At 34.8% G+C, this 27,514-nt stretch overlaps 1 protein-coding gene across 2 annotated transcripts in view; it reads right to left on the bottom strand.

Annotated features, from left to right (window-relative positions):
* Positions 1 to 27,514, bottom strand: part of arap3 (ArfGAP with RhoGAP domain, ankyrin repeat and PH domain 3) — a 65,370-nt gene that overhangs the window by 18,375 nt on the left and 19,481 nt on the right. The window contains exons 2-19 of one of the 2 annotated variants that reach the window (XM_056472238.1): positions 25,467 to 26,479; positions 23,098 to 23,144; positions 21,696 to 21,778; positions 21,543 to 21,604; positions 18,536 to 18,742; positions 18,192 to 18,261; positions 16,445 to 16,565; positions 14,481 to 14,665; positions 14,166 to 14,272; positions 12,061 to 12,260; positions 10,040 to 10,125; positions 9,774 to 9,956; positions 7,579 to 7,720; positions 6,169 to 6,273; positions 4,921 to 5,077; positions 4,733 to 4,835; positions 4,443 to 4,641; positions 4,248 to 4,311 (exon numbers count right to left, since the gene is read on the bottom strand). In XM_056472238.1, the coding sequence (XP_056328213.1) occupies positions 4,248 to 4,311; positions 4,443 to 4,641; positions 4,733 to 4,835; positions 4,921 to 5,077; positions 6,169 to 6,273; positions 7,579 to 7,720; positions 9,774 to 9,956; positions 10,040 to 10,125; positions 12,061 to 12,260; positions 14,166 to 14,272; positions 14,481 to 14,665; positions 16,445 to 16,565; positions 18,192 to 18,261; positions 18,536 to 18,742; positions 21,543 to 21,604; positions 21,696 to 21,778; positions 23,098 to 23,144; positions 25,467 to 26,410 (3,065 nt within the window). In that variant the 5' untranslated portion in view covers positions 26,411 to 26,479. The remainder of the gene's footprint in view (positions 1 to 4,247; positions 4,312 to 4,442; positions 4,642 to 4,732; positions 4,836 to 4,920; positions 5,078 to 6,168; positions 6,274 to 7,578; positions 7,721 to 9,773; positions 9,957 to 10,039; positions 10,126 to 12,060; positions 12,261 to 14,165; positions 14,273 to 14,480; positions 14,666 to 16,444; positions 16,566 to 18,191; positions 18,262 to 18,535; positions 18,743 to 21,542; positions 21,605 to 21,695; positions 21,779 to 23,097; positions 23,145 to 25,466; positions 26,480 to 27,514) is intronic. The other variant, XM_056472239.1, reaches the window with a different exon arrangement.

Raw genomic sequence — 27,514 nt, 5'->3', positions numbered from 1 at the left:
TTATGCTATTTCAAAGGTTCCTTTTTTTAAGTCCCCAAGAAATCAAGACCAACCATATGATTTTGTTAGCTCAAGTGGCAAGTTTTGTGGTGAACAATTCATCTGTGCATGTCATTAAAAAAAAAGGTTGCTTTTCTAATCTTTAATCGAAATCTGAAACTGCACTTCATGTGATTTTGAGCTAATGGGCATGGCTAACATACTTAACCACACTGGTTCACCTGTCAGTTTTGACAACAAACAGAAATGGTGAGCAGGAGGAGTATGGTAGGTTGTAATAACACTTCTAAAACTCCTTTCCCGCTCTTTCTGATTGAAATGCCAACTTTACTACATCCATTCAGCCCGTGGTAAAAAAACAAGCCACACCCACTGTTTGCTCACCTACGAACCTACGAAAAAAATTATTGCAGCTTTTGATTCATTGGGACTTTAAAAGTCTCCAATAATAGGTTTATAATCTCCTGTTTTCTTTCTGTGTCTGAAATGGTTTGTTCGAAAATCTGGTCTCTATAAACTCCTCAATTATGAGAGCGTAGTCTCCCCTGATTTGTCAGAACACAAACCAAACTATTTAGGCTGAAATGACAGTGCTTGAAGACTAAGTAGTTATAGTAGTCACAGTTTGCAGGCAGAATCATGATAATAGCATCACTTTCAAACACTGGGAACTTTAAAACACGTTTTGTTTTGTTTTATTTTGCATTTTCAGTCCACAACCACTGCAGCTGATGTGTGAAGAAATGGCCAACACCCATTAAAACATATCAGTTTTAAGTTAAAGCTCCCTAAAAGCCATTTTCACTAGCTATGTTTCAATCCACATATTTTGTATGTGCGTTTTGAAATATAGCATGAAAAAGGAAATGGAAATGCAAAGATCAATAAGTTGTATTAGGTTTTTTTATGTGCATTTTCAAAACTCATGCACATCTTTGCATTTCCGTTAAGCATTTTTGTGCAATATTCCAAAATGTGCATAAAAATATGCGGATGGAAACACAGCTAGTGTTAAAAGACTTTTTTGTAGAGCTTTTATACTAGAGTATAAAACGGAGTATGATTAAAGAATATTCCAATAAGAAAATAATTTGCATAAATTATGATGGAAACACATTTACAGAATAACTTCCAGCATCCTCATTGAAACAAAGTTATGTGATTTTTTGTTTTAACACAATGTGATAACAAAAATAGGTCAATATGAGATGTGGATTGCACATGTTAAATGTTACTTTGATCATTCTAAAATTCCAAACTGCCCTCCCTAAGAGGAGTCTTGCAGTCCCAAAAGCCAGTTATGAATGTGTTTATTGAGCTTTGTCTTTGTCTTCTGGGACCATGTAATTAATTAAATAAGAAAAAGGGTCTACATCTACTGCAAATTCTATTTTCCTTTTTGATATTTGGCACTAGTTTATCAGAAAGTAAAAAATTTGGTTCTCTTTGACTCAATGGAAGGAAACGGTACTTTATTCGTGAACGTTGATGAAAACATAGCAACTGAGTGTGATTAAACTGTGTGAATGTATGACTCAATAACACTCTTGAATCAAAACAAAAGACTCCTATTGAGCTATTCACGTCAGGTGCAATTAAAGGAATTTTTTTTTACAAGCCATCTAGTTAGATCTGAGCTTTAGATCATGTGCCTGGAGCTGCTGCAGTTGGTGGCGCTGTAGTACAGAAAGCTTATTTGAAAACCTGTGTAAATGCCAAAGAAAAGAACAGATGCCAATGGTGCTTCCAGTGAGGTACATCACCCCGTAGGGCACTTTGGAATTAAAACAATCATGGCTGCCAAATTAAAGTGTCCGTCCAAACCAATGTGCTGAAAACTGCCCACTTAAAAGGGACCTTTGGAATAAAGGATTCTGAAGGGCACAACTGATGGACACTTCAGGCCCCCATGATCCGTTGTGCGGGGAAGTTGTTTGCAGTCAAACACCATGTTTCATTCAGAAGGGCTTATTCCTATGCTATACTATGCTCATTCCTATGCTTATGACTAGGTGTCAAAATTGTCAAGGGTCATAGGTTCCTGGAGGGCCACAACTTGGCACTCCATGCTTGTTTGAAATAGGCAAGTGTGGTGAAGCAGTATTGGAACTTAACTTTGCAGGGATGTGGCCCTCCAGGAGTTTGACACCCCTGCCCTAATCTCTTCGATGCAGTCACTCCGGAAGGTAAACCCATCAAAGGGATTAGGGCATAGGGATGAGCCCTACCGAATGGAATGTGGTGCAAGTGTTTGTTAAGTTTGATATCTGAGAACAGAGAACTTCCCGATAAAAGGTCACAGCGACCACAAAAACATCAGCAAAAGCAGAAGTTATGTGGCAAAGAACTGCAGATAAAATTGGACTCACTGTTAATATTGGTACATTTATTTCTTAATGATGGTCATTTTTATTAATTTAATTAATTAATTAATTAATTATTATATAAATGATTAGAATTATTCATTATAATTATTTATAGTCGTAAGCATGATAGATAGCTTGTGTTTGTAGTGTAGGGACATTTTTTACTTTATTTACTGTTGTTTATTTTGTAGTATAGTTTGTGTTTTGTAGTAAAAGCCAAATGGAAAAAACTGACAAGGTACTGTACATACATAAGGAATAAATAAATAAATAAATAAATAAATAAATAAATAAATAAATAAATAAATAAATAAATAAATAAACAAATAAATAAGGAGGAGTCCCGCAGGATACTGAGCAGGCTGACAAAAAAACGCATTGTTGTCGTCAAGGGTTTTTGCATATACAGACATGAATTGGCTATCAATGGCTAGCAGTTTCCAACATTCCTCAAAATATGTAATTTTTGTAGTTTTTCAGAAGACAAAAAGTGAATACATTTTTTGCGTGAAAAAAATTTCTCCTACATTCAAAAACAGCTCCATTACACAGCACATAATAAGTAATATCTAAAAAAAACTCATTTTAAGGGACACTTTAAAAAGGTCATTAAAAGCATCAAAGAGGTTATGAACTACCTCAGCGTTTTATTTTGTACTAGAGGTCTGCATTCCTGCAGAGGTGTGGAACCTGACCAAATTTCTTGCTGCACGGGAATACATTTTGAATAAAACGCAGTAGCGGTCGGTAACTCTGGTGTAATTTGAATGGGAGCGGATGGTCTAACAATATAGCGTTCCAAAGTTCTGACATTATTTAGAAACAGTATATCTGTGATTTCCTCATTCTTATTAAGCACCGCAGCCAGTGCTCACGGCTATTACACATGATGAACACATGAGCAGTGCTTTCTGCATGTGATGTTTCACAGTCTGTGCGCGCATCATCTGCATAACGGTCCTCAGAGCGAGCTTTACCAACATGGGAGAGCAAAGTGGAGATGCGCTGTCCTTCAGCTTGCATTAGAAAACGATCAGTTTACTGTTAGAAAACCCACATCAGTCTGATGTGCGGAGTCTTTTTCAAGCATCATAGATGCAAATGGAAAAAATTACCCTTTGTGCAGTGTGATAATACCTCAAAGTTTTACCCTTTAGCAGGCACAAGACTGGAACCTCAGGTTTAAGGCGGCACTCATGTCTCATCACTACTGGGCAAAAAAACTGACATTTAGCCCACAATCCTTGCACAAACTGCAGTTATATCTATCATCTCTCTCTTTTGGAAGTACCCAATTTAAATGTGAGATTTTGAAAACCAGATCTAAAGTTAGCGAGAATGGTCGGGTCGGGTAGAAAACGAGGTGGGGCAGGCAGCGGGTGAACAAAGGCTGAATATATGGCGGAAATGGTCGGGTGCAGAATAAAACCGGCTCAGACTCTATTTTGTACTGTTCTCTAAATTCCACTTATAATGTTATCAAGAATTTTACATAAAAAACATAATTAGGAAGTGATTAACTATATTCTAAGCTGTTTTTGACTCCCACATCAGAACACTATTTAAATGGACGTGGCCAAGGGTAGACAGTTTTGCATATTAACATGACTAAACAGGCAGTAAAGTAGAAGCAGACATGGTTCTTCTGCAGAGGCGGAGCTTATCCACCCTAGTACATCACAGAGTGGAACATTCCAGAACCTGTGGTTTTGTCAAACAGGCTTCAATATATGTTGATTTTAGAGGAACCACAACGTACTGAGTTCCAAAAACTTTCAGGAAATTTTTATAATGCTATGAGCTAATATATTTTAAAAAAATCAAGAAAGTTTTGTTTTTTTAGTTCATGACCCTTTTAAATGATTTAAATCAAAGACATACCTTCCTTTCTCAACAAGAACCAGAATGTCCTTCTTCTCATGGTTCTCCATTTCTGATGCAATACCTTAATTATTAACCCAAGGAAGAAACAAAAAAGTACATATTTCTTTTATTAATCCCCGAGGGTAAATTTATCAGCATGTTTTTCTCTGAAACACTGTGTCAGTGTCACAGTGATTGAGCAAACAGACTCACTGAGCTCCTGTAGGCGTTTCAGGTTTATAATATCCTCAGCGGCTCCATCATTTCCAGGGCATATGAACAGGTTGGACTTCTGGAGAACAAAGAAGCCTTCTTTCCACTGCTGTGGGTCTAACATGGCCTTGTATCTCAGCACACCCACCCGCTCGAACTCTCGCGCCAGCAGGCAGTGACAGCTGAGAGGAGTAGTGGCCTGCCAGAGATTAAAACCGAGGTGAAATCTAATGCACCAATGCGACTGTTTCCTATGCGTATAAAACACAGCTGGACTGATTCACATTTACCTTCCCTATTGCTCTCGCCCAACTGTGCAAAGCATCTGGAGTCTCCAAGCCAAACTGGACCAGTTTATCAGACGTTAGGTAAAGTTCAAAAGTGTAGCGAAATCTGAGAAAAACATCAAGAGTAAGATTATTAAAGGTTTTTTAATGTTTAAATGTCCTGAGGGATGTTGGTTTGCAGTGGCTCTCACTTGTCAATAAAGCCGCTGTTGTTGCTGGAGTCTGGCCTGCTGACTCCTAAACAGATGATGTCTTTAACATCGATCTTCATACTGGGCTCATGACATCTGTCAGACTCATAAAAGAGAATAGACTTCTCCACCGTGCACCAGTATTTTTGGAAATCTGCTGAAAGAGTAATAAAACAATCAAACAAAATAAAAACTACAATATCTGAATGTATTAGTATTTGTACGAAGTCTTTTTATGAATGCTTTACATCAGATGAAAGTACTAAGAATGAGACCAATGTTGTTTTAAACCAAGTCGCCATCAAGTGCCCTTCTGACTTTATTATATCTTTAAAGTGTTTATAAAAACAGTAAAATTGATAATACTGAAAATTCCTATTATAATAAAATAAATAAATTAATTAATTAATTAAAAAAATAATTTAAAAAAATAAAAAACACACATATACATACATACATACACACATATATATATATATACATACATACATACATACATACATATATATATATATATATATATATATATATATATATATATATATATATATATATATATATATATATATATATATATATATATATATATACACACACACACACACACACACACACACATATATAGTTTGATTTTTAAAGGGTTTTCTGCTCGCCAAGGCTATATTTCTTTAATCAAAAATGAAAAATAAAATGTATAACCAAATTTAAATTTAAAATAATTGTTTTCTATGTGAATATATTTTAAAATGTAATTTATTTCTGCGATTCAAAGCTGAATTTTCAGCATCAATTACTCCAATCTTCGGTGTAGCCTTCAGAAATCAATATTCATAATAATGAAGAATGTTTCTGAGCTGATTTAATATTTTGTGAAAACATGTATGCATATTTATAGATTATTTGATGAAGTAAAAAGAAAAAACAGTATTTACTTTAATAGAAATTATTTGTAACATTGTGAATCGTTGAGAAATGTTTGATCATTCTATTGCATTTTTGCACTGGTATATTAAAAAAAAAATCTAACCAATCTCAAACTTTAAAATGGTTTAAAAAATAAAGTAAATAAATTATGAAGAGCACTTTAAAAATATCAAATCCATTACATTTTCACACAAATGAATGAATTCAAAACATTTTGTATGATTTAACATTTTGAAACATTTCGACAGATTTATTTGTAACTGAAGAGCTGCATTTTATTTCTGAATATCTTCCAGCACTTGTTTTTGCTATATAGTCTCCTACCGTCTCTGGTCCTGCGTGATAATGTCCCTTTGTTCAAAGAGCCTGACTTGTAGAGGAAGCCGGAGTACAGAATGGGCTGCATGATCTCATCATACACGCAGGAATCTGAAAAGATTTAGCTCGTATTACACTTGAACAGAACATTTTTATATTATATAACAGTGAAATAAACTATGAATTAAATCAAAGGTGAAGGATCGAATTTCTATTGTAGTAAATGTAAGAAAGTATAGCAAATATACAGTATTCCAAAAATTTGGATACAGGGAGACTTGTTCATTTTTCTTTTTGAAAGTTGCTCACTCAAAATACAAGAAATATTAAATTAATTATTATTTCAATTTAACTTTTCTATGTGAATGTTTTATGATGCAATTTATTATGTGAATAAAGATGAATGTTCTATACATCAGTTTGCAGTGTCACATGATACTAAAAGCTAATATTGGTTCTTATTATGATAAACGCTGGAAATATTTTAATCAATTTCTTCTGCTTTATTTTGTTGTGGAAAAACAACCCTGATACAATTTACTTTTCAGGAGTCAGTAGAGACATTAAGTTTAAATTAACAACATATATCAAACATACATTTTTCTAACATTATAAATGTCTTTAATTCGTTTAATGTGTTTAATTAGAATTTGTGTTCTAGAAACAACAGATAATAATATTATTAATAATAAATACATTACAATTATAATCAAATTTTGTCCCCAATTTCTGTTTAACAGAGAAATATTTTCAACACAATTCTAAACATAATAATTTTAATAACTTATTTCTAATAACTGATTTTTGTTATCTTTGCCATGATGACAGTAAATAATATTTGACTATATATTTTTCAAGACACTTCTATACAGCCTAAAGTGACATTTAAAGGTTATTAATTAGGTTAACTAGGCAGGTTATGGTAATTAGGCAAGTTATTGTATAATGATGGTTTGCTCTGTAGACTGTCGAAAAAAATTTTTGCTTAAAGAGGCTAATAATTTTAAACTTATAAAAATTTAAAACTGATTTTATTCTAGCTGAAATAAAACAAATAAGACTTTCTCTAGAAAAAAAACAATTATCAGACATACTGTGAAAATGTCCTTGCTCTGTTAAACATCATTTGGGAAATATTTAAAAAAGAAAAAATAATAATAATAATTCTGCTAATAATTCTGACTTCAACTGTATATATGTATTTAAAAACATGCTAAAATCTACCTAACCAAATTAAACCTTCACCATGTCAACCAGATGAAGAATAAAACAAACATAATGGTACTTTTTGGGTGCTGATTAGATTAGATTAGATTCAATTTATTGTCATCACACATGTACAAGTACAAGGCAACGAAATGCAGGAATTGATTGACAAACTTCTCCTTTAAGCAGTAGTGAAGTTCTCCCTCATACCTGCAGACTGTGCGTATGAGTAATGCGGTGACACACGCTTATCGTGTCCATTAGCGTCAGCGAGTCTCGCGGCCTCTGCCTCCGCAAAAATCTGAGTGACTGTTTTCAGCAGGTTCTGCTCGGTCACGGCGGTGCACAGCGCCTACAGGAACCAAACATACACACTTAAACCAATGCAGCGCTAATGGACCATTCAGCCAAAGGACATTCAAAGCTCTTCCAAAATAAAAGCCTTTTATTATCTTTCTCAATTATTCACAATTCACAGCACTGCCGTCGGCTAATTCCAGGGGTGCAGGAGGTAGACTGGATGCACAAATGATAGCCTTGGTAAAGAATAATACACACTAATCTTGGCTTGACCGCCGGCATAATACTTAGATGGCTCTGGCTATATTAAGACGCGGTGTCCTGTCAGTGCCGACTGATCTAAAAGTTTTCTTTTGAAGCAAAGCTATTATTTGAGAAACAGCATCTGCAATAGAGCTTCTGATGTAAGGAAGTGTTGTGGGTATTTCAAAATGAAGTGTCGGTTGCAGAAGAGGTAGAGGAAACGCAGTTATTGTGCAAAAGTATTGAGATTATGAGGCCCTGAAGACTTCGGAAAAAACATTAGTCAAAACATTACTCCGTGTTATCAGATAAAGGTCTGTGTAGATCTGCACAGAGGCTTCAAACACTGCTGTTGGCAAGAATATAGGCTTTTCTACACTTTCTCTTTCGCATCTCGTCATATTGTTCATTACTGAGATCAATATTTATTTACAATAGAAATTGAAATAACTTTAGATTTTAATTCAATAATAATACTATACTGTATTAGATTAGTTTAATTTTACAACTGTTAATCATTTTTTACAACAACAAATTTATTAATAGTAGTCACAGCAGTATTTGTAGACATCAAATTTAGCATCATTGCAATTTATTTCTGTTATTCAAAATGTACATAATTATTATTACTATTATTGTAATTTTAATATTCGTAGTACAAGATTTATTTTATTTTATATAACAATTATACAATTTAATTTAATTTACTGTGCATTTACAAATAATAATAATAATATTAATAATAATAATGATAATAATATGAATAAATTATAATAATAATAATGATAATGATAATAATATTTGATAATGATGATAATAATAATAGTAATAATAATAATAATAAATAATAATAATAATATAATGATAATAATAATAATGATGATAATAATAATGATGAGAACAATAATACTACTACTACAACTACTACTAATAATAATAATAATAATAATAATAATGATAATAACAATAATAATAATAATAATATTTATGATAATAACAATAATAATAATAATAAGCTATTTTTATATTTATTAAAGTGCTAAAATTATGCATTACTGTCATTTATTAGTAGTATTGAAATAAGTATTATTATCATCTTTATAACTACATTCCTTTTATTGTGCATTTTTAAAAGTTAATAATTGTATTCAAATTTTACATGGTTTTTATTAGTAATAGTACTATTTATAGCAGCAGCTCTTATATTTGAATTTTTTTTTTTGAAAAAATAAGTTTTTGAAAATGTTACTTAATTTAAATAATTGGTATTTTACTCAATTCATAGCATATTTGTTTTATTGCATTTTAAATTATTATTATTACTACATTATATACAATATTAAATATTATTATGTATAGATCTAGCATAAAAACATTATTTCAGTGCTCGACAGTGTGCCCATTTCATTCACATTTGCAACAAAAAATAGATGCGTGTAAACTGGAAAATTTATTTAGTCGCACATAAGCTTCACTGATGAATTCACTTGGTCACATTAAAACAACGAGTTCTTCACTGTTATGGTGTATTACATTAGAAATCTATTGTGACTGTAGCACACGTGGACGCGGTCGACAACAGCACATCTCTTATATTGTATTACTTTATTTATTCCATTATTTGTTTATTAATTAATTTACTATGGCTATAAATTATTTCCCGATAATAAGAGCCTGATACTAAAGCCACAATTATACTGTAATTTTAAAATATTGATTTAAAGTAAGTTCAAAATTAAGCCCGTTGAAGTAAAACCCAATGTTAAAACAGCAATACTCGACACTTTTGATGCATTTGATTTTCATGCCATGATTCTTTTCATCTATGATTCATCTATTCTTCAAACCCCTTTCTCCTTTACCTTCAGCAGTTCCTCCTGGCTGCTAAAGCTAGGATGTGGGTGCCTGTATCGGCCCTCTCTGTACTTGTGGCTGATAAACTCTCTGCGCTGCTCTGGAGAAGCATCACAGTCCAGCTCTTCGGACACAGGAAGCCTGGCAGCCCAGAATTCATTGGCTCTATCATTGCCAAGCATTATGAAAAGCTACAACACATAAACAGAAGCATTACTATACAACACGTTACACTAAAATGTGCAGAAATGCAGCTGTAAACACAAACCCTAACCTGAACGATCTCATTGCTCCACACGCTGGTGTCCAGTTTCAGACTCTGCACTTTAGACACCATTGTGCCCAGACCTCGATGTTGGCCTGCGGGCAGACAGAACAAAAGAGGCAGCACATCACTCTCCACACACCATTCATTCACTGTGTTTGGCCTACAAAGACTTCCTGATATGGTGCCTCTGAGCCACTTTTATCTGCATGGAGGACCTCGTGTGAACTCTCAAATGAGCTTACAAACTCTTAGCACCATCTGGATCAACCGAGACGCTACCATTGCTGCTTAGTCACTGTTTGGAAAATGCAAACCGTCCCATACCAAGTTAGACTTCATAGCTGTGGAATTTAATGGAGTAAACAATTAACTAAATAAATAAATAAATAATGGTCATCAACTTTATTCTCCATGTGATGGATCGCATTTGAGAATTTCAACCATTATATGTAGCACAAATTTTCTAAAACGTTATCTGCAATTATGCAAATGAGGTATTATTTGATGATATGTAATCATTTGCATATATTTTTAGGACAAAAACAGTCTAAACACTGAATGAGGTCAGGTTTTCGACATATATTACAGTCAAATAAAGTTACAGAGATACAGAAACATTGCTCGAAACCATTTTAAAAACCAACCCAGTTCTTAAAAGTTAATATAGGTGTAATTTACTCTTTTATCTCCTCACAAAATCTAACTTCAGTAACAAAGTCGAAACAACAATGGGAAAATGAACTTGAGTTGATTCTCTCAGAGGAAATTTGGCAAGATATTATAAATAAGATTCACTTAACTTCAATTTGTTTGCGACATACAATTATTCAGTTTAAAGTGGTCCATCGCCTTCATTGGACAAAAGCAAAATTATCAAAATTTTCACTAACTATAAATCCCTAATGTAGTAGTGACCATGTTTTGGTCATGTTCTAAAATTACCAAGTTCTGGCAATTATTATTTCGTTGTTTTTTTTTCAAATGTTTTGCATGTAACAATTGACCCTTGCCCTATTATAGGAATATTTGGTTTAATCACAGATCCCAGTTTAGACAATAATACCAAAAATATGATTTCTTTTTCAACATTAATTGCTAGACGTCTTGTTCTGCTTAAATGGAAGGACAAATTTCCTCCAACTTTTAATCAATATATTAGGGACCTTATGTACCATCTTACAATGGAGAAGATTCGGTACTCCACCAGAGGTTGCAGTCAAAAATTTTACCTTATTTGGCAGCCAGTGCTGACCTATATAAAACAAATGGATCCAAACTTAATATTTTCAGTTTGACCTTTGTTTATTTGTTTCTCACATTTTTTTCCTTCCCATCATCTTATTTTATATATAAATTATTTTATTTCTTTAGTTTACATTTTCTAAGCCTATTGTGACTCGATGTGTGTGTGTATATGTACAATAGATGAGTGAACATATAATGTAACTTTTATCTACTTGTATGTATGCATTTATATATCATGACATGATGTAAAACAGATTTAAAATAGGCATAACATATTGTACAGAAATGGTGCAGTGGGGTGGGGGGCTCTGTTGGAGCAAAGATAATTTGTCTCTGTTTTTCAGACACTTGTAAAATTAATATTAACTTGAAAATGTTAATAAAAAGATTTGAACAAAAAAAAAATAAAGGTACAGAGAAAATTCTGGAAATATTGTATACAGCCAGGAGAGAAAAAACTCAAATAAAAAAATAAAATTTTGTATGTAATCTGCAAAATTATGTACGAACATATCCCTCTGTTTAAAAAAAACCCCTTCAGAATATAGATATAGAATATATTTGGTCTATTAGAATGCTGCAAAGGTGAAGATTTACCCCTTAACTAATTGTAAAATAACAGCCTTTGTGTTTACAGTGTTTACTCGGCATTAGGGTGAGGATTTACTGCATGAAAAGCCAAAAGGCTTAAATGTTTTTGCTTGCAACTGAAATTGTAAATGCCATCAAGCTGTTAAAACAGTCTGTTAAGCTGCCACACACACGCACACTCACACACAGACCTGCGCAGTTTTTACAGATGACCACACAGAGGTTGATTGATGCCCAATCCGGATTGATGGCTTTGCAGTCTGCGCAGATCTTGTTGGACCTGTTGGACCAGATCTTCTCGGCCACCTCGTAGTCAGACAGTGTTTCGGCTATAGATTCCTGCAGGGCCTCCATCCAGTCCCGCTTCTCACGATCCGTCTCTGCCGTAAAGCTGTAACGGTGCACACGACACTCTTAATGCTCTACCTGCACAGATCTTATTAAATGCCTCTAGTCTGTGGAAATAAACCACTGTGTGTCTTCTGTGTGTGTTTGTGTGTGAGTGTTTGTGTTTGTTTTATAGAATATACAATTAAATGGACTTTTTATGTTTATTTATTGTTTACAGACCTCAAAACTTTAAATAGTACTGTATACATTTTTTTAAATAAATAAATAAACAAATAATTAAATAATAATTTAAACTAATGTTGTATTTTTTTAATAATGTAATATAGTATGATTTTTAAATAATGTAAAATTTTTATTTAGTATAACTGCATAACATGACATAACATAGTGTAATTTAATATATATAATATTATATCGTCACCTTGGAATTATAAGGTTCTATTTGCGTTCTAAAGGATTTTGAGATATTGAGCTTCAAAGGTTTTGCTTATCATATAGCAAACAATATGTGTGTGTAACAGTTCTCTTTCATACATCAACATGACAAATACCATAAATGTACTCTAAATGTAAATTATAAACTCTCTTAAATTTGCAAATTGGGGTAAAAAAAAAACAGGCAAGGACCTTCACATTCTAAAAAGTAATTTTCTGCTTGGAATTATAAGGTTCTATCAGGCAGATCATTGATTGAAGCATTGCTTATCAAGAAATATAATCAATATGTTGATATTTGAGAAAGTTCAATTATTGCTTTGTGTAACATTTACTTAATGTTTTAGAATGAATATTCTTTCTTGTTCAAATTAAGCATACAAGACTGTGCTAAACATTTTATCCAGTGCATATGTTAATTTTACGTAATTAATAAGGTCATATTTACTTAATTTTATGCTTTATATGAACTATTGAATTATATTTATTGAATTATATGCCCCATAAACTAAATTTGTCTTTGCCCTTTGAGGCAAATACACTATAAAAAAGACTTTAGAAGAAAACAGACAATGAGAAAATGAGTTTAATAAACACTGTAAAATGTTTCCCTGACTATATATATATTTATTTATTTATTTATTTATTTATTTTGATAATTTTTTTTTTTTTTTTACATTTAATGTTTAACTTTTTTTTTAATAACTGTTGCTTTTTCAGCAATGTAAATTTGACCAGTTCATCTCATTGTCAAAAATTCTTCTAAATCATCCCATTTATACACATATTTTCAGTTTCAGGTTTCTTGTGTGGCGCGGCATTATTTAGTTGACTCCGATTTGTCTTTCTTTCTGGTCTTTCCCGCTGTCAACATAGAAATACACGAAATGGCAAAGAAAGCTGATCCTGATTGGTCCTCGTATGAGCATTCGAAATGCTGGTTGGCTCACAGAAAGAACCCTATAGAGCCAAGCTAGAGTTCGGCTTTGTAGATAAAACCTTTTTAGTTTAAAAAAAAAAAGCCTTAAAATGTAAATAACTTATAAAAAACATCACATGATGTAAATAAGTTTTATCATTCATTTAATAAGAATATGTGAATAACTCAATTTTGACAAAAACGTTAGATAGAACGTTAGAATTAAATATAATATAATATAATATAATATAATATAATATAATATAATATAATATAATATAATATAATATAATATAATATAATATAATATAATATAATATAATATAATATAATAAAAATTTTAAAAAGTAAAAAAATCTAACCCATTAAAAACATCAACAACTGATCAAAAATGCAGATGATAATAATTTATATTAATGCCTTAACCATTTTGTAAATGAAGGGTGTAATAAATAATGAAAGCATTATTAAATACACTACAGACATAAATATTACACATTAAACAATGCTTTTGCAGTGTTGTAAATAGCTTAAGAGGTTAAACATGTACAATCTTCTTAACAAAAGCATAGCGTGACTTCAGCCGTTTACCTGAAGGTTTTATAAGGTGTAATGAGATCAAAGCTCTTGCCCTTCCCATCACGAATTGTAGCACCTCTCGCCTCAATTACAGTAATTCCAATCCCATTTTTAAAGCACTGTGAAACACAAAAGAGTCGGCTTTTATGTACAAATCACTAATAAAATAACTTGAATCAATTTTTGTTAAACTGCACATATTATTTGAGAAGTTTAAAAGGTTTTAGAAAACTTCAATTGCAAGTGTAAGGTAAAGCAAATGACTGGTGTTAAATCTAGAGCAGTATGGCTATAACACAATTAACTATAACATGATTAACTAATCACCTGCTCACTCTTGTACAACCAGATCTGCTCCATTATAATTGCGGTGTAGATCTTTGACTTGGTTCCTTTGAGCTCCAGGAAGCCGCTCTTTTGGCAGTGACTGCCGGGGCCAAAACGTGGGCGACCAAAAACCAGCTGTTCTTTGACCCGCTCCTGCAACGTGCTGCACCATTTGCTCCTCTGGACTACACAAAAACATAAAGCAGGCTTCTAGTAAAACTTCAAATAAGCTGTAAAGCGCTGTTCTACAGATGCATTGTAGACCTTTTTCCTTTGATTTTTTTAATATTGAGCCACTATGTGTTAAGGACAGGTCATATCAAAACCACATCATCCACAATGAAAAATGCTGACAAGATCATCTGCAAACACAATGACATTTTTGGTTATGTCAAAAAGCTAAGTAAAATACAAGGAGTTATCTATTTGTGGCTCAAGCAAAAGAACAGGGTGTTAGCAACATGGTTGTGGGTTCAATTCATGCATGAACTGATGAAATCAACACAAATGAAATGAGTTATCTTGAATGACAGTGTCTTCAAATATAAAATATTAAATTTAAAATCATAAACTTCATCAGTTTATCAATGTAAATTGTCAATGGGAGACTGCATGAACTGATGAAATGTACTCCTTAAATGCAACACAAGTTATGTTAAATAAAAGCATTTATCTGCTTGTGGCTCAGCAAGAGCGCTTGATGTTATCGACGGTATGGTCATGGGTTTAATGGACTATATGCACACAGACTTTTAATTTCAGCCAGGGCCAAGCCCAAGGGCTTCCAGTGAACTGTCTTTCCATTACAAATTTGTCACGTTTAAGATCTGATTTCTTTAAAAATCAGCAATCTTCACTGCCTGTTAGACATACGATATGAAGTGGGTCTCAGATCGGACAAGAAGCACTTAAATTACATTTCCCCCCGCCATTTCTTTAAAATATGACAGTTTTTTTTACCCCAGTATTTTCAATGAAATATCTGCGCTATCCTGTTGCTACTGACAGCGCTAATGGTTACAACGGTCTTTCATCTCCTTTTACGCTTGAACAACTAAATGAATGCTTAAGTCTATTTAACTGAATGTTTTGTAATTACATTACAACATCGATGCTGTAAAAACAACCTTGTGAAATTGAAAATAGTCACATTAAGCTTTAACCGAAAGTTTATTGATGGCTTTAAAACTCTAGCTGTGCATAGAGCCCATTCCCGAAGAATGCATGAATATCTTGAATGCAACATGTCACCTCAGCAAAGTAGAGATCTGCATGGGACTAAATTTTGAATCTCGCTCCCACCCGCTACCGCCAGGTTTTGGTCCAAACCCAACCGCTCCCGCTTATATTCTGCGTTTTTTGTCCCGTTGCCCAACCGCCCCATTTTCTACAAGCCTATAAGCCGAGTCCAGACAGCCTATAACAAGCTGTCTGTATAAACACACACACATAAGCACCAAGCAAGTGACACACACAGACAGCATCACTCTCTCTCTCATTCACACACACACAGACAGCACAAAGCTCTCTCTCTCATTCGCACACATACACATAACGTTAGCAACAAACAAGCTAAATGCACTCTCTCATTCACACACATACATACGCGTGCTCGCTCGCTCGCTCGGGAGTCGGGAGCAATATTGTTAAACCGCCCGCTCCCCCTAAAAATTACACTAGTTACCGACCGCTCCCACGATTTATTTGGAAATTTATTCCCGCGCCGCAAGCAATCTGGTCGGGTCCTGCGGCTGTACCTCTCCTGCAAGTGCTAGATGTCAATGCAAAAAAAGGGTTTCTGCTTGTAGCTCAAGCAGGAAATCATGCTGTTATATACAGTATAGTAATGAATTGATTCCCAAAGAATGAAAGCACTGATAAAATAGACAACTTGAGAAAAGGTGAAGAATGTACGAAATTAAGTAAAGAGATTTATCTGCAAGTTAAAAAAGTGCAGCGCTTACCATCATTATCAGCTCGGAAGACAAATGTCCGGTGACTTGTCACTATCTCAAATTTGTTGTCTTTGGCTAGACGGGCCATCTGTATGGCAGCTAAAGGAATCACACCTTTGGGATAGGCATCCTGAAGGAGGAAAAAAAGACCATTTGTGTTAGGAAAAACAGTGTTGCAGCAACTTACAGATCATCAGGAAGACTGAACTGCATAAAAGGGTCACATATCACGATGAACCAGTTGATAGTAATAAACACAGGCTGTACTATAAATTTGGGAACGATAAACAACATACCCAGCCCGAAAGACCATTTTTTGGAACTTACAAGTATCAAACAGTGTATCATAACATCTGAGCTAAGATGAAATGCATAGAAAAATGCATTATGACTAAATATCAAGATAACTTGTTCAGCAGTTCTGCATGTTAAGACTTATGCCATGAACAAACGATTAAATGTTGTGGTAGGTGAGACTATTCTAATAAGACCAAAATAATCCATTTTGATCAGCATGACATAAGCAATTGATAATGTAGGAAACAGCAGAGAATTGCACATAATCATTTGCATGGATGTACGCAGGCATTTGCGACGTGTTCAAAGTAATGAGAAACTGCTTTTCTGATGTGTGCAAGTAACACAATGATGTGAAGATTGAACAGAGAATTTTGAGAATTTCAATTCTGATCTGAAAAATGGACCAAAGCGATTGAGAAAAACTGTAATTTGATGATGTTGATTTATTACATATTTTATACATATCTAAAATGCTTTGGCGATACTGTAATAAATGTCACGTCAAAGGTCTGAATGGGTCTGATTGGTCTGAAAATACAATTCAGGTGTATAGGAAGGGCCAGAGCCGCATTCATGTATTAAGACGACTGAGGTCCTTTGGTGTGTGTCAGATACTGTTGAAAACTTTTTATGATTCTGTGGTGTCTTCTGTGATCCTGTATGCTGTAACCTGCTGGGGAGGGGGACTGTTGGAGAAGTAGAAAAACAAATTAAATAAGCTTATAAAAAGGGCAGGTTCTGTTGTGGGGTGTGCACTACCTACCATAGAAGAGATTGCACATGATCGAACGCTGGTCAAATTTGTCAGTATAATGCACCATGATAGTAATCCCCTTTTTGATACAGTCCAAGCGTGTGCAAGCTCTTTTAGTACACGATTAATTCAACCCCGGTGTTCCAGAGAAAGATACAGGAGGTCTTTTTTACCAACAGGGATCAGATTGTATAACCAAAGTCATACCAGATGAAATTGTGCTGAACTGAATTAGATATTAGATATGGACAAGTGTTTACTCGTTGTTTTTGGAACTAAGGTGTGCAGTATGAAATGTCATTTTATTATTGTTTTTATATATATGTAACTTATTTATTTTTAGTATGGAGAGCTCTGCTGTGACATGTGAATTTCCCTTTGGGGATTAATAAAGTCAAACTACAAAGGTTGTGTCCGGCTACCACCTCGAGTATATTTCAAACCTGTGGGTAGCACTGTGTTCAGACACAACAACAACTGACACAACTAAAAGTTATTCTACAGTTTTACACAACAACAGTATTTGAGGAATCTAAACTTCCAACTTTTGAAGCCAAAGTGCAAAATTGAAAATGGCCCTCTTACCATACGTCTACAGAAAACAAGTCTTTGTAAGAAAATAAAAAATCATGAATGCATGATATGACTTATGAAATCCTAAATTGTCATGACAGCATTCAGCCTGTTCACACACAATCATACCTTTTCGCTCCCAAAGTACATCAAGTTCTTCCCGTCAAATTTCACATATCGTTTCTGGAACACGTAGTTTCTAAAATAAAACAGAGACGGCATTAGAGACAAACAACTACACCAGAGGTCACAACTGTCCCAATGTAACTGGTCTGAAATAAGGTCAGAGGGAAGTGAATCTAGACACTGGCAGCTGTCAAGCAGAGGACAGGAACAAACAGCAGGAGCCACAACACACAAAAGTAATGACAAACCGGCTATAGAGGACAGACAGGAAGCAGAAACTGAAGCCACTGATGGAGACGCAGAGACGGGAGGAGATCAGGAGCAGGAGGCCCGGTGGAGGCTCGTACCCTTGAGGAGAGAGTTTGTCCAGCCAGCCGCTCAGGATTGGCGCTGCACGCTCGGACAGGGAGGTGAAGCTTGCGTAGGGGGAGATGATGTCCTCGTCTGCTTCACTGGAGCACAGGTTGTGAGGGAGAGAGAAGGAGTGCGAGGATTCACCTACTGTACAGTAGCCTGGAGAGTCCAGACGCTTCAGCCATGAGTGATTGTGATGCCTGTGGGGAGAGAGAGAGTGGATACAGTACTGGAGTTCCATTGTGTTCCAAAACATCCTTACAACAGCTTACAGTTAAAGTCGGAATTATAAGCCCCCTCTGCATACATTTGTCCTTCATTTCTGCTTAACGGAAAGAATATTTTTTCAACACATTTCTATACATAATAGTTTTAAAAACAAGTTTCTTTGCCATGATGACAGTACATAATATTTGACTAGATATTTTTCAAGATACTAGTATTCAGCTTAAAATGCAATTTAGAAGCTTAACTAATTATGGCCCGTTTCCACTGAGTGGTATGGTTCAGTACGCTTTTATGGTCGTTTCCACTGTCGAAAGATACCAAAAAGCGAACTGTATCATACCACTTTTTGGGTGCCCTTTCAAAAAGGTACCTAGCATAACAAAAGTGAAGGGTCTTCCTGCACAACTGGAGTGGCTGCACTTTTAGGACTGCATTTCTAGGACGGCATCTGTAGGACCCTAGTTTTTTCTGACATCGCCACCTGCCAGATTCAATTATAGATGCTTTATAAGATGGACGTCATGGATGGCAAGGAACGTGTGAGTACCAACTTTGTATTAAGTTTTATTTTAAACTGTTATATGTGTTATTTTGTTCTGTTTTATATAGTTGATCTGCAGTTATAATCAAATCATGTTCATAGAAAGGTTAGTAATGAACATTTACACACAAGTATTTGTGTATAAAGCATCTGTTTTGTGAGAAGTGCTTCTCATATGATGTGAACAACCCATAGAGCTTTACTTTGACATTTCCTCAAACGAGAATGACGTCGACTGAAACTTTCTGTCATACACCACGCCCATTGTTACCCTTTTGGCAGTGGAAGCGCAAGCCTTAAAAAGCTGACCCGTACCGTAACACTCAGTGGAAACTAGGGTTTGGCGATGTCGACCAATTTGGCAATGTACAATGTCTAATGTCAAACATCGCGATGGACGATGGCATCGTCGTTGTAGGCGACAGTGAATTAATTATTTATGAATAATTAATTAATTCATAATAAATGAATAATTTGTAGCCTACCGTTTCAACTACCCGACCCGCATGGTCTTAGTTTTACCCATAACCAAATCATAAATAAAGATAAGTTACACGCAGATTGCCACCTGTCAATCTCTTTTTCCGCGGGACTCTGGCATGAATAGGCAGAGTGATCTGTGTCCTTATAATGGCGTTGACAAACTTGGTTGGTAAAAAAGGTGCACCAACCAACAGTATGTGAGGTTTTCACAAAAAATTACTAAGTACAAGCGTTACTGAAGTTGTGACACGTTACCTGATATATTCCAAAGGCAGAAGAGTCGTTAGATAGAGACCAGATTAATTAAATATCGCGTTTAACAACTATAGTGGTGAGACGCAATCCAGCGGTACATCCTTGATAAACTGTCCGACATACACTGCTCTCTGGGCTGACTGCTGGAACTCAGATGTTGCAGCGCATGACAGAGTGTGTGTGTGTGTGTGGTCAGCGGTATAGACTAGTGTGGAAGGAGGGTTTTCTCAGAAATGGTAGGTGAAACGCCAGTGTGGATGTGGATCGTTTTCGTTCTAAATTACCATTGTAAAACTAAGACGAATTAGTGTAAACAAGCCCTAAGTGTGTATTTTTGGCAAGCAGGTTGCTGTTGCGACGAGACGGAGCGGAGGATCGAGATGCCGGCTCAGCATCGTGATGGCTATCGACGATGGACGATGGCATCGTCTATCGGCCCAACCCTAGTGGAAACAGGCCATTAGGTTACTATGCAAGTTAAGGTAATTAGGCAAGAGTTTCTGTAGACAATCGAAAAGAGACTCTGTTGAGAATTTAAAAAAAATAGCTTAAAGGGGCTAATAATTTTGACAGTAAATATTTTTTACCAAAAAAACTGCTTTTATTTTAGCCTAAATAAAACAAATAGGAAATACTGTAAAAATAATTCCTTGATCTGTTGAACATCATTTGGGAAATATTTAAAAAAGAAAAAAAAAGAAGAAGAAAATTCACAGGAGGGCTAACAATTTTGACTGCAACTGTGAAGGTATAGTTCACCAAAAAAATGAAATTTGAGCATATACTCACACTCATGTGGTTCTATATTTCTTGTTCTATGGATATCTTACTGTTGTCATACGTGGCTAAGTGGTTAGCACTGCCGCCTCACAGAAAGTTTATGTGGGTTTCCTCTGGGTGCTCTGGTTTCCCCCACAGTCAATGAATTGGATCAACTAAATTGCCACCAGTGTGTGAATAAATATGCTGCCAATGGGGAAGTTATGTGAAACTGAATCATAATATTTAAATAGTTTGTTATTGGAATAAATTCAATATTAACTTTTTTTTAATGAAGAGAAATTTTTTCATGTTGTTCAGTTTATGTTAACTAAAAGAACTAAAACTAACAATTAATCAAATTAAAATAAAATGATTCATATATATTATATACATTTATTATTAACATTTTATTAATTTCTTATTTTCATATTCTAAAGAAACTGCAGTATAGCACATTAGCCATTTAGACAACTTATTCTGCAGTTTTCTGCAACTTTCAGGCTTGAGAGCGTCCTTCCCCATTTTCAATTTAAACAACCAGACGAGCTGGAAGATTCTGCTATAATTCTCTGATTCATGCATGGTAAACACTCAGAGTCAGAGGGTTTTGAACAACATGAGAGTGAGTAAATGTCAAAATTCTCATTTTCAAGTGAACTGCTCCTTTAAAACACAATTTTAAAAAATCAGCGAGCTTTAAACACATTAGAGAAATGCCAAATCATGCTTACCCATGATCTCTCAGTTTATCTTCTTTATTCAAAGTCTTTTCTTCACTTTCGCTTCTCTCAACCTGAACACATTCAACCACATATGCATGCAATCTATTTGAGTATGTAACGCATAAAGAAAAAAACATCTAAAATGAACTGTTGGTTTCTCACCTCTGAATGCTGATATTGCCGCTTACTGTGGAAAACAGTTTCACAGTACGGGTTGATCATTTCATCATCTTCCTCAGCAGATGCTGTACAAAAATTGTAGCATAAGATAGATTAAAACACAATGTTAACATCAAGTTTAATAGCCATGTAAAACACACTCAACTAAAGCCAGTACATTTCATCAAAATCTTCCAGTCCAAAAAATCTCTCATATCTTTATGGTATCTCTCATACCTTATTACGGCATTGTGCACACATGGGTGGAAACTTTTTAGCACATTGGTTTCACGTGTACAGTAAATGTTTCCTTTTTTATTTTTTGAGTGTGAATAAAGATAAAATGTCTTTGAAAAAAAGACTCTTATCTTAGCCAGGGCTACTTCATTAATTTCAGCAAGAAATCCAGTAAAAATTGTAATACTCTGGTGTATTAATTCAGTTTATCTGAATTGTTTATCTTTTTAAAGATGTTATTAATTCCAGATGTAAAAACTGTAAAAAGAATTTCTGCATCATCACTCCAGTCTTCAGTATCACGTGATGCTTCAAGTCATAATGATATTCTGATTCGTTGAACAATACATACAGTTGAAGTCAGAATTATTTGCCCCCCTGAATTATTAGCCCTCTGGTAATTTTTTTTTCCCCAATTTTGTTTTTAATGGAGAGAAGTTTTTTCAACACATTTCTAATCATAATAGTTTTACTAACTCATTTCTAATAACTGATTTATTTTATCTTTGTCATGATGACAGAAAATAATATTTGACTAGGTATTATTCAAGACACTTCTATACAGCTTAAAGTGACATTTAAAGGCTTAACTAGGTTAATTAGGTTAACTAGGCAGGTTAGGGTAATTAGGCAAGTTATTGTATAATGATTGTTCTGTAGACAATCAAAAAAAAAATTTGCTTAAAGGGGCTTATAATTTTGACCTTAAAAGGGTTTTTAAAAAATTAAAAACAGCTTTTATTCTAGCCAAAATAAAAAAATAAGACTTTCTCCAGAAGAAAAAATATTATCAGACATGCTGTGAAAATTTCCTTGCTCTGTTAAACATCATTTGGGAAATATAAAAGGGGGGCTATTAATTCTGACTTCAACTGTATATACAATGGAAACTGTGAAAAATTTTGTCAGGATTCAACAAAAGAAGTGCAAATTGCACCATTATTTACAACAGTTTTAACATTTGCCGATATTTAAAATATAACATCCAATAGTCATTACTGTAATTTAGATGAAAGAAACACATACTTGCTTAATACAATTATTAATTTACTTATATACATATAATATACATATATGCAATTTCATACAAATCTATAGTGTACTCGTACTGTACATGTCAGGACATTTTAAAAACAAAGCACAAAATAAATGGTGAAAATTAACCTACCAGACGTTCTTTTAGATGATTCACTTGAGTTAGACTTTTCTAAAGTGCTAGAGAGAGAGAAACATTGTTAGTCTGAATGATAAACAACATTTTTGTCATAGTAAAAAGAATTAGCATAACATAAATTAAATGCTGCACAAAAAGTTTGTTTGCCAGTAAATAAATTTATGCACACATACACAATATTCAAAATTATTTAAAATACTTTAATTGACTTTTCTTTAACTTTTAAATGTATAACCAATAGATTAAATTTAATCATTAACTTCCTTTTTCAGTTCATAAACATTTAAGAAACAGTAAATTATATAAATGTAAGCTTTGTAATTCATTCCTACTGACCAGACTGACTTACTGCAGATAATGTTTTTCTTATATGCAGCTGCCAGAGTTCTTACCAGGTCTAGAAAATTTGATCACATCACCCCAATTTTATCCTCCTTACACTGGCTGCCTGTTAAGTTTCGTATTGAATTTAAAATATTGCTTTATACCTACAAAGCTTTAAATAATCTAGCTCCTGTTTATCTAACCAACCTACTGACTCGCTACAATCCAACTCGCTCTTCAAGATCTCAAAACTTAGGACTTCTGGTTGTACCTAGAATAGCAAAGTCATTTTCCCTTCCCTTCTATTTTATCAATTTGTCTTTTAATAAGTTACATAATTATTAAAAAAAAAAAACGTGCTCCTGAATGATTTTTACTTGTTAAGAGCAGAAGTACCCTAAACAACCTTAGTGTAAAGAGTGTCAAAAAAACAATGGGCTCTATCATAGGTCTCAAACTCGATTCCTGGAGGGCCGCAGCTCTGCACATTTTTGCTCCAACCCTATCAAACACAGCTGATCCAAATAATCGATGTGTTCAAAAGAGTCATGAACACCTTCATTAGTTGCATCAGCTGTGTTTGATCAGGGTTGGAGCAAAACTGCGCAGAGCTGCGGCCCTCCAGGAATCAAGGTTGAGACCTATGGGCTATATGCACAGAGACTTGGAATTTTAAATAAACCCACTCAGTGACTTCCAGTGAAATGTCATGCCATTATAAAATCGGCATTTTTAAAATCTGGTTTTATTAAAACCAATGATCTGCACTGCCTGATTGAGACATGACAAAGAATAGCCCCTTTCACACGATATATCCGAAAATGTTCTGGAACGACTATACTGGTAGATTAAAAAAAAAAAAAAAAAAAGCGCTGTTCACACAGGCAAGAACGTTAAGGATTTTTTCCTAAAACGACCGTTCACACATCCATTCCAAAATACCGGTAAATTCTCACATCATTAACCACAAATTAATTGCTACGCTTGTATTTGTAAACATTTGACTACATTACAAACTCTGTGGACGGATAGGTATTATGAACAACTTCGACGAAAACATAAGGAGGAACACTTTCGCATGTTAAGATGTACATAATATGTGTGTGTGTGCGCTCACTGGCTGCTTCAAGTGCACACGCGACGCGTCAAGCAACTGACGGAAGCAAAGTTGAAGGTAAACAAACAACGGCTTATCATAAGCATCTTATCGATAATTATTTACACAGTTGGCATTAGGAAGGAACATAGAAACGTTATATGACTAACATCTAGCAGCTAAATGTGTCTGGAAAAATATTCAATGGCTTTTATCTTTATAAACAGCGCAGATGTGAATGCGTCTGAGTGTTCTGATTAGCTAAAGTAGATGTCCCACGTCAGCGCGTTCTAGACGTGAACACACTCTTTTCGGCAATCTTCCTTCTGCATTCACACAGTGCAGCACTTCGGCAAATTATCAGTAGTTACAACTTCTCTTTCCGGAGCCTAATTAAGCCCTATTTAAAAAAGGGCATGTTCACACATAAATATTCCGGAAAGGTCTGTATGTGTGAAAGGGGCTAATGTCTCACACCTGACAAGAAAAACTCCATTAAATTCCAATGTTCTGCAGCAAGTCTTTAAAAAAAGGGAATGTATATTGTACCACAGTATTTTCAGTGGAGTTTTAGCGCTTCCCGCTGCTTCGGGCAGCACTTATGTTTAAACAGTGAATACGAATCTGGTAGTACGCTCAAACAACCACATTAATGCTTGAGTCTATTTAACTGACTATTGTTTAATTAAATAATACTATGATGCTGTAAAAGAAAATGTATGAAATTGAAAATAGTCTCATAAACCTTTAACCTGAAGTTTATTGGTTGCTGAAAAACACTTGCTGTGCATATAGCCCACTGCTTGCCCAAGAATGTGCACCATCTAATCAGAATCAAGCATTCAGCAGAACCATTGTATAATATGAAATAATTATTTGTCAGTCAGTGAGACACAACAGTATAGTATCAATTAGTATCGAACATTTAGCAAGAAGGCTGTACCTATGATTTTCAGTGGATGGACTGGGCTCCTGGCGTGGAGGGGGGATGGGTACAGAACGACTCCAAAACACATGCGGAGTGTCTGGTAAAGTGCCACAGTAGATTTCATTAGAGACCATCTCTAGCCCTGAGCAGGGTGGACTCGGGGGGGATCCAGGTGTGTTAGTGAAGGGAGAACACTGATAACTGGATGGCGAGTCTGGAGGGGTACAGAGCGGCGGGGTGCTTAGACGCTCCTGTCCCGACATCCTCCTGAACGTAGATGGAGGAATCCCTCGATTTAACCTGGGGGGAACTGGAGGTAACGGCCCCTCAGTCTCTGGAGATAAAGCAGTAGAGCTGAGACTTGGCTCGTAATGGCCCTTTTTAGATTCAGTAGCTGTTTTAACAGTGTCTGTACTGCATGAAATAAAGGATGAATCGATTACATTATCCTGAGATGACTTTCGGTGTTCGTGTTGCGTCGCTAGAGAGAATTTGTCTCCTCTCAGTTTGTGGAAGACAGTTCTTGGTTTTGGTACCGGCTTTACAACACTGGTGCTGCGCTCCGAGAATGAGCGCTTGACTTGTGCACAAAGATTGGGGGCAGAGCTGTTGCGTAAGGCTTGGAAAGTGGTGCCAGGAGGTTTTGAAGGAGAAAGAGGCTCGGCTTTGACAGGAGTCACATCGTGAATGGCGGACTCTGAATTACAGCGATCTAGCGAGGGCTCTTTGCTTTGATGTTGGCAGATCAGCTGAATGTGCTCCACCAGTTTGAGGATCCGCTTCCTGTGGCCGGTGGCAGCGACTCCGACCCGGTTCAGAGCAGCATTATCCACATGACAGAAGTCTCGAGCGAGGAGAAAGCCTGCCTGACGGAAGTGGTCCAGATACCTCTCCAGGTGGATGGAAGCCAACAGGTCCTCTGCATCTGAGCACGGACCGATTGTTGCCATAGTGTGCATGAGGGCTCATTAGGCTGCATGCGGAACAGCAGCAGAATCAGCCAAGAGAAGATCACACCAGTCCTTCATCTGAGATATCAGGAAGAAAAGAAAAACACAGTAAAAGCATGTGTTAATGGTTTAATTGCACACAAAACCATTTCTCTAAACCACTAATAGTTGTCTACCCTTTGTGTAGTAAATGAATAATGTGCTGAATAAAGACTAGATTTTTTAATACAAATAATCACACCAACAACAATAATACATATTTAATTGTTGTTACTAACAAAAAACATGAGTAATAATAAAGCTATGAACCTTCTCTTTTATTTATATTCATTATTTATTTATTTATTTATTTATTTATTTATTTATGTTGTTAATGAAATGCAACAAAAATGTTTATTTTTTATTATGCATAATCAATTCATTCATTTTCTTTTCGGCTTAGTCCCTTTATTAATCCGGGGTCGCCACAGCGGAATGAACCGCCAAGGCGCCAACTTATCCAACACATGTTTTTACGCAGCGGATGTCCTACCAACCACAACCCACCTCTGGGAAAATTATGCATAATATTTAATATCAATATTGTACAGTTTGTTACTGTATTATTATATTGTATTTTAATTAAATCTTCATTATAGTGTATTGTTAATTAATGCATTTTAATAATATGGAAAATTATTACTTATTTTATATACAATAATGTATTTATTATTATTATTATTATTATTATTATTATTATTATTATTATTATTATTATTATTACTATTAAACAGCCAGTAATCATAATTAAATATAATATTTTTATTTTGACCTTAAAGCAACACAGACCAATATAAAAAGCAACAACTATAAAGACAGAAAAGGCAAACAAAACAAAAAAAGAAAAAAGATGGAAAAAATAAAGGTTTTAAAATCAATGTTACATCAGTTCCTCCAGTTTTATACACTGGTTAACACTGTTATACATGTATTTCTAGGTCAGTGGGCACAGGCAATATGGTAATCTTGCAGACAGTAACAGAGTCATACCTTTAAACTGTTATCCTTGACATTTGACAGATAATTAATAAAGGGTTTCCAGGTGGCTTTGAAGCCAGCAATGCTATCAGAAAG

Source organism: Danio aesculapii, chromosome 14, assembly GCF_903798145.1.
Source record: "Danio aesculapii chromosome 14, fDanAes4.1, whole genome shotgun sequence".
Taxonomy (NCBI): domain Eukaryota; kingdom Metazoa; phylum Chordata; class Actinopteri; order Cypriniformes; family Danionidae; genus Danio; species Danio aesculapii.
The sequence above is the reverse complement of the archived record's forward strand: the minus strand, read 5'-3'. Positions and strand labels throughout refer to the sequence as shown.